This window comes from Chiloscyllium punctatum, chromosome 11 (genome assembly GCF_047496795.1).
Source record: "Chiloscyllium punctatum isolate Juve2018m chromosome 11, sChiPun1.3, whole genome shotgun sequence".
Taxonomy (NCBI): Eukaryota; Metazoa; Chordata; class Chondrichthyes; order Orectolobiformes; family Hemiscylliidae; genus Chiloscyllium; species Chiloscyllium punctatum.
Window position 1 is genome coordinate 100,215,491 of NC_092749.1, and position 18,396 is coordinate 100,233,886.

Here is an 18,396-nt window from a genome sequence, read left to right on the forward strand (position 1 = left end):
ATGAGGAAGTTGTTGAAATCCACATTTATCCCGTGTGGTTGCAAGGTCCCACGGCAGAATATGAGGCGTTCCTCCTCCAGGCGTCAGGTGGTAATGGTTTGGCAGTGGAAGAGGCCCAGGACCTGCATGGCCTTGACGGAGCTGGAGGGGGGGGGTTGAAGTGTTCAGCCACAGGGCAGTGGGGTTGGTGGGTGTGGGTGTCCCAGCGATGTTCTCTGAAACGATCTGCAAGCAATGTCCTGTCTCCCCGATGTCGAGGAGACCACACTATCTATAGGACACAATTTAGGAGTTTGATGGAGTACTCCCCACTTACACTCAACACTCAACAAGTTTGTCACTAACTAAGGAAAAGCAGCGTGCTTTTTATTAAACCCTATCTTATGACCTTAAGCATGTACTCCTTCCACTGCTACTGTACAATGCCACAGCGGTTGCACCGTGACATACATGATGCACTGCAGCAGCTTGCCAGGATTTTTCAAAAGCACCTTGCACACCCATGATCTTCATTGCTTAGAAAAACAGGGATAACAGATGGTTGACTGCCCACAGCCAGTATGTCCTCCTTCAACTCACATAGCATCCTGACTTGGAACTATACCAGTGCTTATACACTGCAGGGTCAAACCCAAATCCCAACACAACTGTCCAGTCACTCTCAACCCCATGCAGTGTGTTGGTTCAAGAAGATAGTTCTCCACCATCATCCCAAGGGCAAGGAATATCCACTTTGCCAGTGGTGTCCATGTCCCACGAATAAAAAAAATATCATCTGCAATTGTAAGGTAACAGTTACTGAAGAAGGAAAGCTGCTTTCGATCCTTTGTTCCAGCGCACACCACTGCCCCTCATCCCTACTCAGAACCACCCACCCCATCCCCAAAACCTTTAGCATGGCTGAGGTGAAAATGATGATAGCTGGTCATTTTAAGCAGAAGTTCTGTACACCAAATATGCCATTATACTCAAAAGGAAATTCAACAAGATATGAAATGTATATCTATGCTTAGCATCTAAAAGCTTTGACCAAACTCTGTCATCTGTCATAGTATTGCATTAATTGACTCAATGACCAGCTTTGTTTGACAGTGCTCTTTGGGGTATTGTGATGCAAGTTGTTGGTTTGTATATTGGTTGCTGGCCATACCTAAACCCTAGCCATCGCCTAGATCCTGTTCATATAAACCCTCCTGTTGCTTTGCTCTGTCTAGGTGGCTATTATCTGACCAGTGTCTATGGAGCTCTCTCACTAATAAAGAATTTCCAAGAGGACCAGGCGGCCAAGTTATTGAGCTCACAAACCAGGAATACTCTAAACCAGTGGCACAAGAGAAGGACCGCAGACAGCAGAACAGCTCCTTCAGTTGAAGACTTCCAAGTACGTCACTTTGGGCAAAATGCATGATGGATATTGAATGGAGTGCATTTTACATACTAAATTCATAGCACAAAGTTCTTTTAGTTTTGAAAGAAACCAGTATTCCAGAACAGAGAGTGATGCTGGAAAAGCACAGCCAGTCAGGCAGCATCTGAGGAGCAGGAGAATCGACATTTCAGGCATAAACCCTTCATCTCGAAACCCTTCCTGATCAAGGGCTTATGCCTGAAATGTCGATTTTCCTGCTCCTTGGATGCTGTCTGACCGGCTGTGCTTTTCCGGTACCACACTCTCAACTCTGATTCAGCATCTGCAGTCCTCACTTTCTCCAAGTACTCCATAACACCCTGTCATTTTACTGATATAACTTACCATGTCTATGTCTCATGTGATTTATTCCAGTTTACATTGTTTTATCACACATTGATGTTCTCCAGTCTTTTCCAACACTGCACACCCAACTCCATGTATTGAAATTTGGGAAGAGCAGCCTTTAACATTTCATGAATTCATAAATGTTAAATGGAATGCTATGGTATAGATTGAGCATGTTAATAGATCTCCTAGCTATACTATTTAAAGAAGCTGAAAACATATACCTTATGGAACAGTCCTTGTGGATTCAATGATCCAATGGAACTTGGATTACTACAGTCCACCTACTTGTTATCAAATAGTTTAACTGGACACAAAGGATTTGGAAGTGGGACAATTCTCAATATGGATGACTACCAGGTAACCTGTACAGCAGTCTTTTCATGCTTCAAGGAATTTGCTAATAGAGTGTTTCACTTGTGAAGTTTGTAGCTACAATCAAATCCAACGTGGTTTATAAGCAATCAAATATAGTTTTTGATAAGCTGCAGCCTTATACCTACAAAGTGCCATTCAATAACGACTCCCTTTCTTTTCTCCTTTATCCCGATCCGTACAGAACTACCTGCGCGTGGCCTTCAACAACACGACAAGTGGCTGCACAGCCAAGACCTTACTGGTAAGACCATTTACGACAACAGAGGAGCTGTGTGACCTCTGTGCTGCCAAATTCCAAGTTCAGGACACTGAGAACTACAGCCTCTTCCTCCTTATTAATGACACCTGGCAGCAGTTGGCTCCTGATACCTTCCCACAGAAAATCAAGGCAGAGTTGCACAGTAGGCCTCAGTCCCAGATGTTTTACTTTGTCTACAAGCGCCTTCACAATGACCTTCCCAGCAATGCCTTTGAGCACAGCAATGCGGCTTCGGAAGAATGCAGCGTCACATCTTAAATGATGAGGCCTATTCCCTCCTTTGCTATCGTCGGGCATTTTGGACGTTGTTTCAGCTTTATTTTAATTAACTTTTGTAGCATGCCAGGGACGTGTATTCTTACAACCCAGTAAACCTTCATAGGTAAACCATTGCTGATGTTCTTGGAGCTGGGTGGGTGTGTGTGTGTGTGTGTGTGTGTCTAACACCTTGCCCAAGGCACAGCTGGTTATTGGGGTTTTGCATTGTATTGCAACAGATATTCACTCTGTGCGTGACAAAGTCCAGTCAGATGCAATGCATCAGTGAGAACTGTCACAGTAGCTGGATGATTCGCATCCTACTCTTAAAAGACTAAAACAGTGGGAATAAAATCAGTTTGGGCGCAGGCTGCATAAATGGTTTTATGTTTATAGGAAGACTGTGTTTCTGTGGATCCCAGAGACATTAATTTGGTAGCAGTTGCTGGTTAACTGAAATTTTTTTTTTAAAGTTATTTTTTTAAGCCAGAAATGATTATTCTTGTAAACATCTGGGCATATAATTGAAACAAGTGTTGGATTTTTTTTTAGGTTTTTTTTAATTATTCACATACTATGTTGATCAATTATTTTTTATTTTGAGCATCAGGTATTTGCTTGATAAATGAAATTGTTTGTCCGAATCATTTACAACACCGCTGTTGTACTGTTGTGTAATATACTGCTGCAATGTTTCCTGGTCAGCAGCACCATCTGTGCCCTTTTAGTCAGCTCCAAATGAGATGCAACACCTCCGAGTCAAATATTCAGTGATGTGGACTGTATAGGCATATTCATCAGTGTCCAAACCCACACAATCTTTTCATACACAAATAATGCGGCCAGTTCTAGGCACCACCCATTAATAAGGAAGGCCAGGCCTCCAAGAGAGCGTGGAAGACATTTGCTGGAAGGTTACAAGGGATGTGGGAGTTTAACTTTGTGAAGGGACTAGAGACACTGCAATCATTCTTTTTCAAGCAGGCAAGGTTAAAGGGGGAAATTGATGGGAGGTGCTCGAGAACGCAAAGGGCTGATGAGAAGAGAGCACGTCGAGAGGCAGAGCGGTTTGGTAAACAGGCCCCACAGTTAAACTTGGTGAGAGGACACTGAGGCAACATGAAGGCACAAGAAGTTACTCAGCAAGTTGTTCTAATCTGGAATCGACTGTTTAATCGAGTCAAGCAAAGAGATCCAACAGAAACTGGATGACAAGGAAACTGGAAAAATTTTACAGGACAAATAGGAGAGGAATGGGACCAATTGGGTAGCTCTTTCAAAGGGCTAGTGAAGGCTGAATGACCTCATCCCTCCTGTGTAATTCTACAATTTTGTGAAATAGTTTGAAGAGATCCAGTGGTGTAGGAAATGGTGAAATAGTGGGAGTTAAGGAATGTTGTTGAACTAGAGTTGTGCTCTGTATCCAGCGTGCACAGTGTCTTGAGTGGGGAGAACTTGTTCATTGAAGCTGAATACTCAACATAATGAGTTTTGCACTTCTGAGAATTATCTGTCCCTCCCCTTATTGAGCACCAAATAAAAGTTATTGTTCTGGCCTCCCAGTGCAGGAAAGAGCTCTAGTGTTATAGTTAAAAGTGGGCAATGGAACGTTGAAAGAGAGGGAGAGACAGCAAGCAGTAGGAAAGAGAAATGAAGAGACATTGGATTATAGCAAGGGCGAATGTGGAGAGGCCTGGTCGTATTGAAGGTAAACCTGACCGTATAATTCTTGGTTTAGTCACCATTTCATCACCAATTAAATCCAACCACCCATTCTCAATTGAGCTGTCAGATGGTGAGCAGGCTTGGAAAGAAATATTGATTTTTTTTTTACTGTGTTTGTGTTTAGTTGCTACAACGTTGTGTTTACATTACTGTATCTTCACTGCACTCAATTGTCACTTAAACATTCCATGCTAGCTTTTATTACAGTGAGATTACCTTGTAACTAATCCACTTGATGCCCTGAGGAACATAGCATCTCTGTCACTCCTTGCATTTTGCATCTGTAATTTTGAGGGCCCACTTTGGCAAGCTATCCTTTGGTTCTGCACGAATATTTTGTGAAATGCCACGGAAGTACTCCAGCTTTTCAAGTCTTTGTTGTCGGAGCAGTGCTTTTTAACCCACTGAGATTTGTGTTGGAATCCAGTCCAGGATTGGGCTGCTCTCCCTCACTGCGCACTCCGGCTCCAACAATTACATGATTTTAAGGCAGTGGCTCAATTGCCCAAAACTGCGAAGCGATTGCAATTACGCTGATGGTCTCACTGGAGTAGCATTGAGGATGGTGAATGGGAATTGGAAGTCTTCACACTGGCGCGACACAGGCACTGTTCTGACACTTGAATCGGAACGCAGGGCAGTGTTCAAAGTCCTCTCTGCTGGGGCATTCAACAGGAGCAGAGTCTCTGAAGTAAATTGTCCAGCCTGAGCGGCACCTGTTCCAGACAAGCCCAGGGGTAAATTCTAGTACCAGTGGTGGCAGCAGGAAAATCAGGAGCAGGTGCAAGTCTGTAACAACTGAGATGTCAGGACTTTATCAAATAATGAATAGGAGGACTTGCCTGAAGTGTAGATCCTTTGAGTGGAGTGGGTTATGTGCAAGGAGGAAGTGAGCGAAACACGTACTTTAAAATAAAGTGGCCCACATTGGAGATCCTAGCAGTCCAAAGGATCCTTTGCCACTGTGCTTTTGAGGACCATCATCCCTCAGTGCCACCCGTTTCGGATCGATTGCCCCTGCACGTTGGCCCACACAGTAAGCACAGCCTCTGCTTGGAGAGACAGCGGGTCAGCCGTGCCCCCACCAAACCCAGTAAATGTGGGTCAGGATGACTTATCCCTTCTGCACATGCCAGCAGGCTTATGCCCCTTCAGAAAGTCACTGGGTAGCATAAAAAGGCTTATAGCTTGCCAACTGTTCTTTTCACCTGACCATAGAATACTCAGTCCCCAGGCACATGGGTTAGAAAATGGAGCCTATTGTGCTCGGAGAGGTTTGTATGCTACCTGAACTGAGTGCCCTTTGAAAGCATTTCTGCATTAAAACCTTCTGAATGGCTATAAACAATGCAGGGAACACCCATTGGCCAGTTTCTCGTCTCTATATCTTGGATTTACAATAATGGTGGGGAGATCTGAAGAAAAGACAATGAAGCAAATTGAAGCTGAGGGGAAATAGAAAGCCACTGAACAACGTGGGCTGGGGTGGGGGTGGAAACTGATCTTCTCCGGAGATATCTTGAGGTGGATAAGGCAGTCAAGAAAGCATAGAGCACACTTGCCTTCATCAGCTGGGGTATCAAATATAAAAGTTGGCAAGTTATGTTTCAGCTTTAGTACAAAACTTCAGTTAGGCCGCATTTGGAATATTGCATGCAATTCTGGTCAGCAACTACCAGAAGGATGTGGATGCTTTGGAGAGGGTGCAGAGAAGGTTTACCAGGATGTTGTCTCATCTGGAGGGTTTTAGTTATGTGGGGACGTTGGATAAACTTAGATTATTTTCCCTGGAAAGACAGAGACTGTGAGGGGCGAACTGATAGAAGTCTACAAAATTATGGGAGGCAGAAATAAGGTAGTCAGTCAGTTTTTTCCCAAGGGTGGAAAGGTCAACTACAGGAGGGCGCAGATTCAGGGTGAGGGGGGGAAAGTTGAGGGGACAAATACAAAGGAAAATGTTTCACCCAGAGGGTGGTGGGTGCCTGGAATGCACTGCCAAGTGGAGGTGGTGGAAGCAGGCATGTTAGCAATGTTTACTGTGTAACTTGATAAATACATGAACGAGAAGCAAACAGAGGGCAATACCTAGTGGGTCTAAATAACGTTTAGGAATCGGTGCAAGCTTGGCGGACCAGAGGGCCTGTTCCTGTGCTGTGTTGCATTGCATTATATTGACATGAAGTGGCCAGTCCACATCCAGCCCAAGAACTGTGTCAGTGCAATCTGTGTTTGGTTTTTTTTTAATCTATTAAACTGTAGATTTGTCATTGCACCAAAGATGAACCTCCAAATGCAACATGGTTTAAATCCAGACTCTAAACTGAGGGAAGTCTTGAGACCTATGAGACTTTTCACAGAGACCACATGTGCCAGTGTAAACAATCCCAGCCCTGAATTACATGTTTCGGGTTTTGCTTTTCCTGTCTCTCCAGCCTCTTGAGAACCACTGCATTGGTGTCTTGATTTCAATTTTTGAATTTAAATCCCCTGGTCTTTCTTAATTCCAGAAAATAGCTTACTCAAAATGATGTTGCTGATTTGGTTGACATAGTCATCCCTCTTAGAAAATGCAGCTGTCTGGACCAGTAAGATGCTGCATTCCTCAGTGTGAGGACCATCCTGATGTTGCTAGTGGCTGTGATGTTGACAAAACCGTAGTCTCGGTGAGTTCTTGCTCTTCTCATATGAGCTGCATTTGATATTGTTCTGGGTTCCTTTAGAAACTGACTGTTGTGGAATGGCAAAATACCTTTGGTAGGGGTCAAGGTTCCAAATGATGTCCTTTGAGTTTCACTGTATCATTCCACAATTCCAAGCCATAAGCCACGTCCTGGTTTCATGCTCCAGTACTTGTTCGAAAACGCCTCTGGTATTACATGATGCAATAGCATATTCACGACCACTGGTAAACCAAATCCTCTGTTGTAGTGATGCAGATGAACCACATTCTCTGCATTAACTTGTGCAGAGCAAAAATTGCCAATTACCAGTCTTAAGAACAGGTTATACTACTGCGTATAATGGGAACAAATTGTACCCTGGGAATTGCTTACATACAATTTACGTGTGAGTAGATTGCCTTTTTAATGATATGGCATTTGTGATTTTTGTATGTAGTTTAGAACAGTATTAAGAATTTGTATACTGGTATGGCAGTAATATTTTGGGTCCACTCCAAGATACCACTATACTTTATTAGCTTACTGCCTGTACTCTGTACAATTGAAACATTGTATGTCACACGTAATAAAAATCAACTTTTCAGTAATAGATTTGTGAATTATTCAACTCAAAACTTGTCATAAATTTTATTTATCATCTCTTTGCCCTGATGTACGGAGCAGTTTCGTCAGTACAGTTCCATGGGGTGAATATTTCTATTTCTTACCTAAGTATCATTTTCAGGGAGTTTTGTGGAGGATTTCTAGCTAAAGTCCACGGCATATTTTCTCTCACAATTTCCCTCAAATTATGCATTCTGACTCCTGGGCTTCACATCATGGGTGCCATATTTAAACGCGAGTTACACACAACTTCAAAGGCCGCAGGTCAGGAACTGCCCTCCGTAATCATCTACTCTGCCAATTTGTGAACAATGTTACAGAAAGATGGCACCTCGTTTCAGAGAAAAGGATGTAGAGGTGCTGAGGACTGGGTGATGGAGGGAAGGGCCCTCCATCAGACACAGCCAGCCCAGACCCAGAGAGCAGCCCTGGTCAGTGAAATGCACAAGAGTGCAGGAAGAAAATTATTACAAGGGTCAGTTGCACCATCTCTTTTCTCACATTCAATCTAACCCTGCCACTGTGCGGTAGCATCACCAAGGCTCATGGTCTACTGCTCTCACCATTGCATATAGCATCTCAACTCAATGGTTCTCATCCATCTCATTCTTCTAAACCACTAACCCTTCCTGTGCTCCCTACTAGCTCAACTGGGACACCTCGTCACCACTAATGCTTCTATATCACCACAACCAGTTCTTTCTTGCTTTTCCATGTCATTCTCCTTTTGTCTTATTATAGAAAAAAGTGCCCCTTACCTGGGCTGAAAGGGGCAAGACAGGCAGTGATGTGGCTGCTTATTGGTAGTAATGGGATATTATTTGCCACCAATAATATTGATAGGATAGCAAAATCCCATCCCCAGACTTTCCACTAGACTGCATGAACAGCCTCCTGAGCAACCGTTCTGAAGAAGGGCCACTGGACTTGAAATATTAACTCTACTTTCTCTCCAAGATGCTGCTATTTCTTTTTTGCTTCTGATGAGCCTTTTGGGCGTTTACTGTTCAAGTGCCCCAGTACTGACTGGAGAGCTCATCCCCACTCCTCTTGGTGGGGACAGCCAGGACTAATTGCGGTTGTGAAGTCTTGGAGGACTAAGCATAGAGAATGGTCCCTAAGCCTTCAAGTCTATGCCAGTCAAAACTAACTATTCTAATCCTATTTTCCAGCTGTGGGACTGGCTGTGGACCATTCCCCAGATCCTGGTCACACCGAGTGCCTGACTGACCAGGGCCAACAATCTGAACTAATAGTGGATGATGAGTGTTAAATATGTATTCATGCATCTACGCAGGAGAGATATCCCAAAAAGACTTGCAGCTCAAATGTCGTTGCAATCATAAAGATTTCGTATTATTTTTACAGAGAACAAGCTTCCAACTGACTATTCTGACAGGTAATAATTTCCTGTAATCAAAAGGTTTATTCACCCCATCTACACCCTAATCTGTGAGTGCATGATTGTATCATCAAATCATATTCAAATTGACACAGGGGAGTATAACCCAATCATATTCAAACTACTGCATGTGATTGTATTAACCAATCATATCATTGTATGTTTACATCTCAAGCTGTTGGTACATACTTTGTGATTCCAGGAAACTTGCACTGTTTGATTTCCCCCTTTCAGTCCCTCATAGTTCCTCTATTGTCTGTTTCCCTTTGACTCTAATTACCGTTTGAAATGGCCTGGAGAGATATTCAGTTCAAGGATGGTTAGGAATATGCAGCAAACACAGGAATAAAAAAGCTTGTTGAGAAACATCAACTTAGATTTATTTAATATTGTGACTTTTACCCAGGGTACAGTGAAAAGTGGATAATGTCACCAAGTTCTTCCACCATCTTGGATTACTGAATGAATGGTAAAACACTGAATACATTTATTTTAAATTGATCTACTAACACCTAAGCAGCTTCAAAGATTCGTCTTTCTCTCTCTGTAGACTTCACCCTCTCTGGTCACCACCATCCAACATCCCCAGAGTCCTGGTAACGTGCCCCTTTTCTGCCGCCACTAGTGCCAATTGCTTCCACATCCGTTGCCTACGAGCTGCATGGGTCCTGCAGCCTTCTCCAATGTTGGACATTGACTGGCAGCTCCTGGCTCCAAGTCGATCGATCGGTGTCCTGGCTCATCTTCTGGTGTGGAAACCAGAGATGGAACAGAGATGGAGATACGGAGGGCCACGGCCTCCCACAGGAAGACATCAGGAGGATGCCCCAGGGCAACAAAAATCATAAATAAAAACTAACCGAGCTACTGAACTGACAAGGCAATGATGAAGCCATGTGGATGTGGCTGGACCCATCCATGAGTAGCCAAGCCCCATGCTCAGGATCTGAACACTGCCATCCCCCTTGTCGCCATCTTGGAGAGAATGTTTATTTATGAATGGAAGTTCTTTTCTCAATAGAGTGAAAGCTGATTTTTTTTTTAAGTCATGGAGCCATACAGCACAGAAAAAGACACTTCAGTCTGACCAGTCCATGCAGACCATTGTCCAACCTGTCTGCGTTTGGCTCATTTCCCTCCAAGCCTTTCCTATTCATGAATTTATCCAAATGTCTTTTAAACATTGTAACTGTACTCAAATCCATCACTTATAGAGTCATAGGGATGTATGGCACGGAAACAAAACCTTCGGTCCAACTCTTCAACGCCGATCAGGTAGCTTAAACTAACTTTGTCCCATTTGTCAGCATTTGACACATATCCCTCTAAACCCTTCCTATTCATATACCCATCCAGATGCCTTTTAAATATTGTAATTTATGTCTCCTCCACTTCCTCTGGCAGGTTATTCCATACACGCACCACCCTCTGTATGAAAATGTTGATCCTTAGATCCCTTTTAAATCTTTCCCTCTCACCCTAAACCTATGCCCTCTAGTTCTGAACTCCACTACTCCTGGGAAAAGACCTTGTCTATTTCCCCTATCCACGTCCCTCATGATTTTTTAAGCCTCTTCTCTAGCAGTTCATTCCACACACAAATCACTTAGTGTAAAATAGTTGCCCCTCTTGTCCTTTTAAAATCTTACTCCTCTCAGCTTAAAATTATGAACCCTAGTCTTGAAATACCTCCACCCTAGAGAGTGGGATGGTGACTCAGTGATTAGCACTGCTGCCTCACAGCGCCAGGAAACTGGGTTCAATTCCACTCTCGGGCAACATTCTGTGTGAGAGTTTGCATGTTCTCCCCATGTCTGTGCAGGTTTCCTCCGGGTGCTCTGGTTTCCTCCCACAGTCCAAAGATGTGCAGGTCTGGTGGATTGGCCATGCTAAATTACAGATAGTGTTCAGGGATATGTGGGTTAGTCATGGGAAAAGCAGGGATAGGGTAGGGAGATGGGTCTGGGTGGGATGCTGTTTGGATCAGTGCGGACTAGTTGGGCCAAATGGCCTGTTTCCACACTGAAGGCGTATTTTCCTGAGAACCCCTAATCTAAGGTTCTCCTAACTTTAAAAATCTCAATGACACCCCTCAACTTCCTATGTTCCAGTGAAAAAACGGTCCCAGCCTTTCCAGTGTATTTTTATATCTCAAACCCTCCATTCTCAACAACATTCGAGTAATGTTTTTTTGATCGCTCTCCAGTTTAATAATATCCTTCTTATAACAGGGCAACCAGATCCCCACACAGTGCTCCTGAAGAGGCCTCAGCATTGAAGATTTGTGCTCCAGAATTCATTAGGAATAGAACTGTACTTTTTTCTGCCATGTAGGTTCTCAACAAGTTGGCATGGTGGGTGAAGGGGGAAAGGGTGGTGAGTGGAGGTGGGAACTTCCACTTGGCAAAGGGGCATTAGGGGCTTCAGGGAATGGATAGTGAGGCATAGGTTGATGTGTGGATTATATGGAGCCATGGGAGATCAGTACAGGGTTATAGGCTGGCATGGAGATTGATGGGGTGAGAGCAGGAGGAGTGTCTTATCATTTAATTTTTATTTATTTTAAACTTTGAACATAAAGCGGAGTCCTGAGTCACACTTTCGAGCTGACTTTCAGAACCTGCAGGCTCCTCTTTGTTCTGTGGCTGGTTCAGCCACAGTAAGCTGCCACCGCCCCCAATTACCCTAGACTGAAACTAGGAAACACAGGTGGCTGTTTATAAAGGCTGGGTTTGTGGAGCTGGTATTTCTCCCACCTCTGTGCCCCCTTATCCAGATATGGCGACTGGGGCCGTGGAGTCATTTAGCATCATAACTTAATCAGTATAAAAGTTTCCAGGCAAATATTACACTAAAACAGTTAAACAAAAATAAAAGTCTATGGAGGATATCTTTAAAGAAACAGCCGGTCATTCTGGGAAGTGGATGCCTTTGTCCAGCCATGGGCAACATGATGCTAAAACTTTGGTAAATCCTTCAGTGAATCTGGTAATGTGGCTGCATTGATTTCCTGTTCATTCTTGGTGCCATTTTGAGAAATTGTTGGCTGGTACTTCTCTGGAAAGTAACTCAGCCACATGCACGCAACTGGCTTACTGAAGTCCGACAGTGCGGGTTGTGAAGAAGTCATCATTTTATGAGAGTATAGAATAGGAACAGGCCTTTCAGTCCACCATGTCTGTGCCGACAATGATGCCATTCGAAATTAATTGCAAATGCCTGCACATGGTCCATGTGCCTCTATTCTCTGCCTGTTCATGTGTCTATGTCTAAATGCCTCTGAAATGTTGCTATTGTATCTGCTTCTAAAACCTCCCCTGGCAGTGTGTTCCAGGCACATACAGTGTGTAAAAAAAACAACTTGCCTCACATGTCTCCTTTAAAAATACTCTTTCTCACTTTAAACCCACACGCCCTAGTATATGATATTTCCACTCTGGGAAAAATACGCCATCAATTATGCTCCATAGATTTACACACGTTAACAAAGCAACTCTCCCAGCAATAAAAACAAAAACTATTTAGTGATTCTATGTTGTGTACACTCTCTGGAAATTTCAAGCAACTTTGCATAAGATCAAAAAGGCTCCTGTTTTGGCTGTGTAGGAAAGAACACCACTTTTCACAACCTATAAGACCATAAGACGCAGGAGTGGAAGTAAGGCCATTCGGCCCATCTTGTCCAATCCGCCATTCAATCATGGCTGATGGGCCTTTCAACGCCACTTACCTGCACTCTCCCCGTATCCCTTAATTCCTTTCAACCTGTTGACATCCCAAATATTGAAGTCAATTAATTATTTTGAAAGATAGTTAACCATGGCAAACACTGGAGCCAACTTGTTTGCAGTATTGTCCCGTAAACAGGAAGAAGATAAATGATTATTTAATCTGTTTTGACAATATTAGTTGAGGGATCAAGATTGACCAGAATATCGGGGAAATGTCAAAACAATCACGGTGCATTTTCTCATCTGTAAAATGTTATATGTAGAATGAAATACTAAACTCTTGGTGCTGTTCTGAAGTGTCTACTTAAATTACTGAATTGAATTGAATTGAATTAAATTTATTGTCATGTGTACCGAGACACAGTGTAAAGCTTTGACTTGCGAGCAATACAGGCAGATCACAGAGTTAACGAGCATAGATAAGTAAATAATAGGTAAACAGTGGCAAAAACAGAAACACAGGTACAGGGGAATGTTGTGAGTCCATTCAGTATTCTAACAACAGCAGGGTAGAAACTGTTTTGAAACCGGCTGGTGTGTTCAGGCTTCTGTACCCTCTCCCCGATGGTAGAGGTTGTAGAAAAGCATTACCAGGGTGGGATGGATCTTTGAGAATGCTGGCGGCCTTTCCTTGACAGTGGGCCTGAAATCCTGAGGGAATTCCAAGGCGGAAGTAATTTTCTGAGGCAAGTGATACAAGAAGCTCAAGAAGGAAGGATGTTGTGAAACTTGAAAGGGTTCAGAAAAGCTTTACAAGGATGTTGCCAGGGTTGGAGGATTTGAGCTACAGGGAGAGGCTGAATAGACTGGGGCTGTTTTCCCTGGAGCGTTTGATGCTGAGGGGTGACATTATAGAGGTTTATAAAATCACGAGGCATGGAAAGGATTAATAGACAAAGTATTTTCCCTTGGGGGAGGGGGGGTACAGAACCAGAGGACATAGGTTTAGGGTGAGAGGGGAAAAATATAAAAGGGACGTGAAGGGCAACTTTTTCACGCAGAGGGTGGTACGTGTATGGAATGAGCTGCCAGAGGAAGTGGTGGAGGCTGATACAATAACAGCATTTAAAAGGCATCTGGATGGATATATGAATAGGAAGGGTTTAGAAGGATATGGGCCTAGTGCTGGCAAATAAGACTAGATTAGGTTCGGATGTCTGGTCGGCATGGACAAGTTAGACCGAAGGGTCTGTTTCAGTGCTATGACTTTATGACTATAAATGGAGAAACAGATTCAGCATCTGAGCTTTTACAGCATGCCTTAATACACCTGACAGCAGAGTTGTCTCCTTCACCATGTACAAGAGACAAAAGCTGAAGGAAACCAGTGGTTAGACATGGTGTGCAATGATGAGGAGTGCCAGCAGAAGGGGTTAATGGGAGAGCGGCTGTAGGAACCCTCTTTTCGGGCGACGTGCATGTCTTCGCATTCCCGTAGAAGTGTCAGGTACCTTCCCCCCCTGCCGCCGCCTCCACCCCACCTGCCGCACAGGCTCAGTTTGGCTGTTCTGAGCTGCCTTTTCCTGCTGTGAGAAAAAGGGAGTGAATGAGTGAGGTGACAGCAGGTGGGAACAGCGGTCAGTGCTGGTGACAGTGGGGGACTGGTGGTGAGATGTACAATTCGGGTTGAGGAGCCAGCACAGGGGGCTTGTGGGATTAGTGGTGTGACAGGCTAGGAGGTGGCGGGCGAGAACGAGTGAGGAAAGATGTTGCAGGCAATAGTGAGAGGGGTGGAGCATACGTCTTTGTGGGGGATGAGTACATTAGCAGGCACAGAGCGAGAGTGAAGTTGCAAACAGAAGAGCGTGGAACTTGCCAAGTGGTAAAGGTTGTTGACCTTCTTTCTGCATTGGTGACCGCCAACCTCAGACCAGTCTGCTAGCCTCCTACCCTCCAAGAAAGGGAACTCTACTCCTCTGGACCACCCTGTCCTCCAGGTCCCTGTCAGACAATTGTGGTGCCATCTTCCCCCTTCTCTAACATGTCCATCCTTGACCAAGCAGAGCAGTCTTGGAATACCAGTGCTCATCCAGGGACATGGCTGCCCATTTAAAGATGGCACAGGGAGTGTTAATGTATCAGTGGCAACCCACTGACTGGGGAGTTTGTGTGGGAGTGGCCTGTGGTAAAACAGGATTGGAAATGAATGTGAGCATCTCCGCAGTGGCATGGTGGCTAATTAATGAGGTGGGTTGGATTAAGATGCAGTGAGAAAATGCACTCAGTCTCACGATGAGAAGCCCTCAGAAGAAACCTGACACAACTTGGACTTAGCCAAAAGAATGTACGATTCAGCCTTCCCGATGACTCTGTGTAAACGGCTTACCCAAAATCCATGCTTAATGATAGCTTCCTGTTGAGCTCATAGCAAGTGCTTTTTAATGACTCATTAAGAAATGCCACCCAGGTTCTTTGAAGCAGATGTGTTTGTATCTGCTTCCTTTATTTCTTTGGTTTGAGTCAGCCTATATTAAAAAGTCATGTTGAAAATTGATCCCAGTTATATATGTTCCCTTTTCTGACATTTATTAAAAATGTATTAAAGCAGTGATATTGTTTTACCTACTGTTAAAGTCCATTTGCAAGTTATTTCTAACTGTCTATCTTGATAATAATTGTCAGTTACTGAAGAGAATATGTGACAGCAGTTCTTGTTATCAGCATCAAAGATTTGCAGTTCATGTGTCACATCAAAGGATCATTGAATAATATTGTTCTCATTCTCAAAAATATTGGCATTCTGATAGGCTCCCTTCACTGTGCCAGTAATGTGAGTAATTGTTATTTAGAGTCATACAACTCAGAAACAGACTCTTAGGTCCAATTCATCCACGCCAATCAGACACCCCATTCATTCATACAAAAACAACTTGCATTTATATGACACCTTTTAATGCAGATAAAGAATGGGCCAGTCATGTCAGAGAGGTGCTATTAAGAAAGCTACAATTGCCAAGTGCAAACGAGTTTTTCAAATAAAGCTTAATCAAAGAAAGAGCTTTTAAAGGGGTGCTCAAAATACAGTGAAACAGTGTTGTGTCAAATTCAATGACATTGATCTCCTGTTGTATTGAAGCTGTCAGTCATTCTCAGAGCTGTAGAACAAATCCTGTTTTACAATGGCTGGAATAAATTGAAGTTCTGTGTTGGTGATTCTGGATTAGCTGAACTTGTGTAAACTTGTCATATGACTGTGCTGACCATGCAGAGCGGCATTTGGGCCACACAGAGCGCAAAGTCATGAAAGGTGGAAATTCCAGCAGTGTGGACCATGGAAACTAATGCAGAGGTGGGAAATGAAGAAAGCAGGCACAAACATATCTGCTCTATGGGACTAAGGAGGAAGCAGTTGTAAATGCAGTCTCCTGTTTAACTGAGGAATCCTGTAACCCTGAAGCCAGCCCATTCTCTAGCCTTTGCTCTTAGCTGAAGCTAGAAAGCTCATAGAGATTTTTCAGGATAGCCCAGGATTTCATGCTTCAGACCCGAACACTGAAAATGTGTTTGACTGTATTAATAGGGAACGTGACAGCCTAATGGTATTATCGCTGGACTGCCAATGCAGAGAACATGGGAATGTTCTGAGGACCCAGGTTTGAATCCTGCCACGACAAATAGTGGAACTTGAATTCAATAAAAAAATCTGGAATTAAGAAGCAATTGTTGGAAAAACCAGTCTGATTCATTGATGCCCTTTAGGGAAGGAAACTGCCATCCTTACCTGGTGACTCAAGACAGCAATGTAGTTGACTTTTAATTGCCTTCTGGATGGACAATAAATGCTGGCCTAGTCAGTGACTCCCTTATCCCATGAATGAATAAAAAAAGGACCATCCAAAGCAGTACTCTAACCACAGAACAATGACTGTGCTTTTGCAACCTAACTCTCAACATTTTTCAATACCTTTTATGAGGTCAGGCTTATCTTAAGCAGAAAAGTTTTAGCAGGTGAAACCCATAATTTATTGGAATTTGGAAGAATGAGGGGTTGCAGTGGTAGTGTCCCTACCCTTGGATTGGGAGGCCCAGGTTCAAGTCCCACCTGCTCTTGAGGCATGTAATAACATGAGCGGCATGGTGGCACAGTGGTTAGCACTGCTGCCTCACAGCGCCAGAGACCCGGGTTCAATTCCCGCCTCAGGCGACTGACTGTGTGGAGTTTGCACATTCTCCCCGTGTCTGCGTGGGTTTCCTCCGGGTGCTCCGGTTTCCTCCCACAGTCCAAAGATGTGCAGGTCAGGTGAATTGGCCATGCTAAATTGCCCGTAGTGTTAGGTAAGGGGTAGATGTAGGGGTATGGTTGGGCTGCGCTTCGGCGGGGCGGTGTGGACTTGTTGGGCCGAAGGGCCTGTTTCCACACTGTAAGTAATCTAATCTAAAAAAAACCATCTCTGAACAGGACTTTTTATAGAAAAAGAGAACGAGGGGTATTTATAATGAAGGAGATAAGGCAGTGCAGATACCCAGATAATGTTTCTTCTTTAAAGTGAAGTCCAAAATGAGGGGACGTATTTTAAGAATAAAACATAGATGAGAATTTTTATTATCTTTCAAACAGTTGTTTGAGTATGGAATTCCCTTTCGCAGAAGTTGGTGGAAGCTCAGTCTTTGAAATTATTCAAGGTCAAGTTAGATAGGTGTTTAGATTGACAGGGAAGCCAGATCTTATGGGGTGCAAGAGAAAGCTGAGCTGAGACCACAACAGCATCAGCATGATCATACTGAATGGCGGAACCAGCTTGAATGGCCAAATGGCCTACTCCTAACTTCTAAGTTCCGATGGGAGACTACTGAACTAGGTAGAGGGTAGGCCAAGAGGTGGTTTATAAGGATCAGAGTTTTGAATTAAAGTCTCAATAAGGACTGGGTGATGAATGAGGAACTTGGGACTTCCAATTTTCAAGAAACCATAAAAACTTTGAGCCTTAGCTATTTGGCACCAGGATCCTTCCAACAGAGTATGGGATAGGATTCACATGCATGGGAAACCCCAATGCAGCAGGGTTATTTGAGTGCTCAGTTCAAATAGGTCCTGTTATTGGCTGGCACAAGTTCTGCTGCTTGCTGTGTGAGATTTTCAATTGTTAAGAGATGCGAATATGCATAAAAAGTGACTCGAACGCTTTAAGTGTCCTTACATAAAACTGGAAAAATCACAAAACAAACTCAGCAGGTTAGCCGAGAGAGAAGCAGTTAAAATGTTTTATAGCTGTGGCCTTTCACCAGAACGGTAAGAATCTTTTTGAGATGCGATAGGTTTTGAGTAAGATGTGTGTGAGGCAAGGATGAAACAAAGGTCCACTGTAGGGTCAGAGCCTGGAGACAGTGAAATGACACAAATGTTCATCATACAGAGCCAAAAAGAGTGGGGATGGAGCAAGAAAAGAAACAGTTGTGTCTGAACAAGTGAGCTGCTAACTGAAAAATTAAAAAACTGAAACACGCAGAGAGAAGCAAACAAAATACGTGATGGAGTTGATGGTCTGAAATTGTTGAACTCAATATCAAGTCCAGAATGCTGTAAAGCATTAAATTGAAAGATAAGGTGCACTCAAAGTGTATGTTATGCCCCATTGGAGAATTAAAATGATAGGCCATTGGAA

The 18,396-nt window shown here is 43.5% G+C and overlaps 1 protein-coding gene across 3 annotated transcripts in view; it reads left to right on the forward strand.

The window, feature by feature from the left end:
* The window catches only part of LOC140483265 (ras and Rab interactor 2-like), a 157,051-nt gene extending 149,407 nt beyond the window's left edge, over nt 1–7,644 (forward strand). For all 3 annotated transcript variants that reach the window (XM_072581406.1, XM_072581408.1, XM_072581407.1), the window contains 2 exons: nt 1,215–1,381; nt 2,316–7,644. In XM_072581406.1, coding sequence (XP_072437507.1) covers nt 1,215–1,381; nt 2,316–2,651 — 503 coding nt within the window. In that variant the 3' untranslated portion in view covers nt 2,652–7,644. The remainder of the gene's footprint in view (nt 1–1,214; nt 1,382–2,315) is intronic.
* The last annotated feature ends 10,752 nt before the right edge of the window (nt 7,645–18,396 follow it).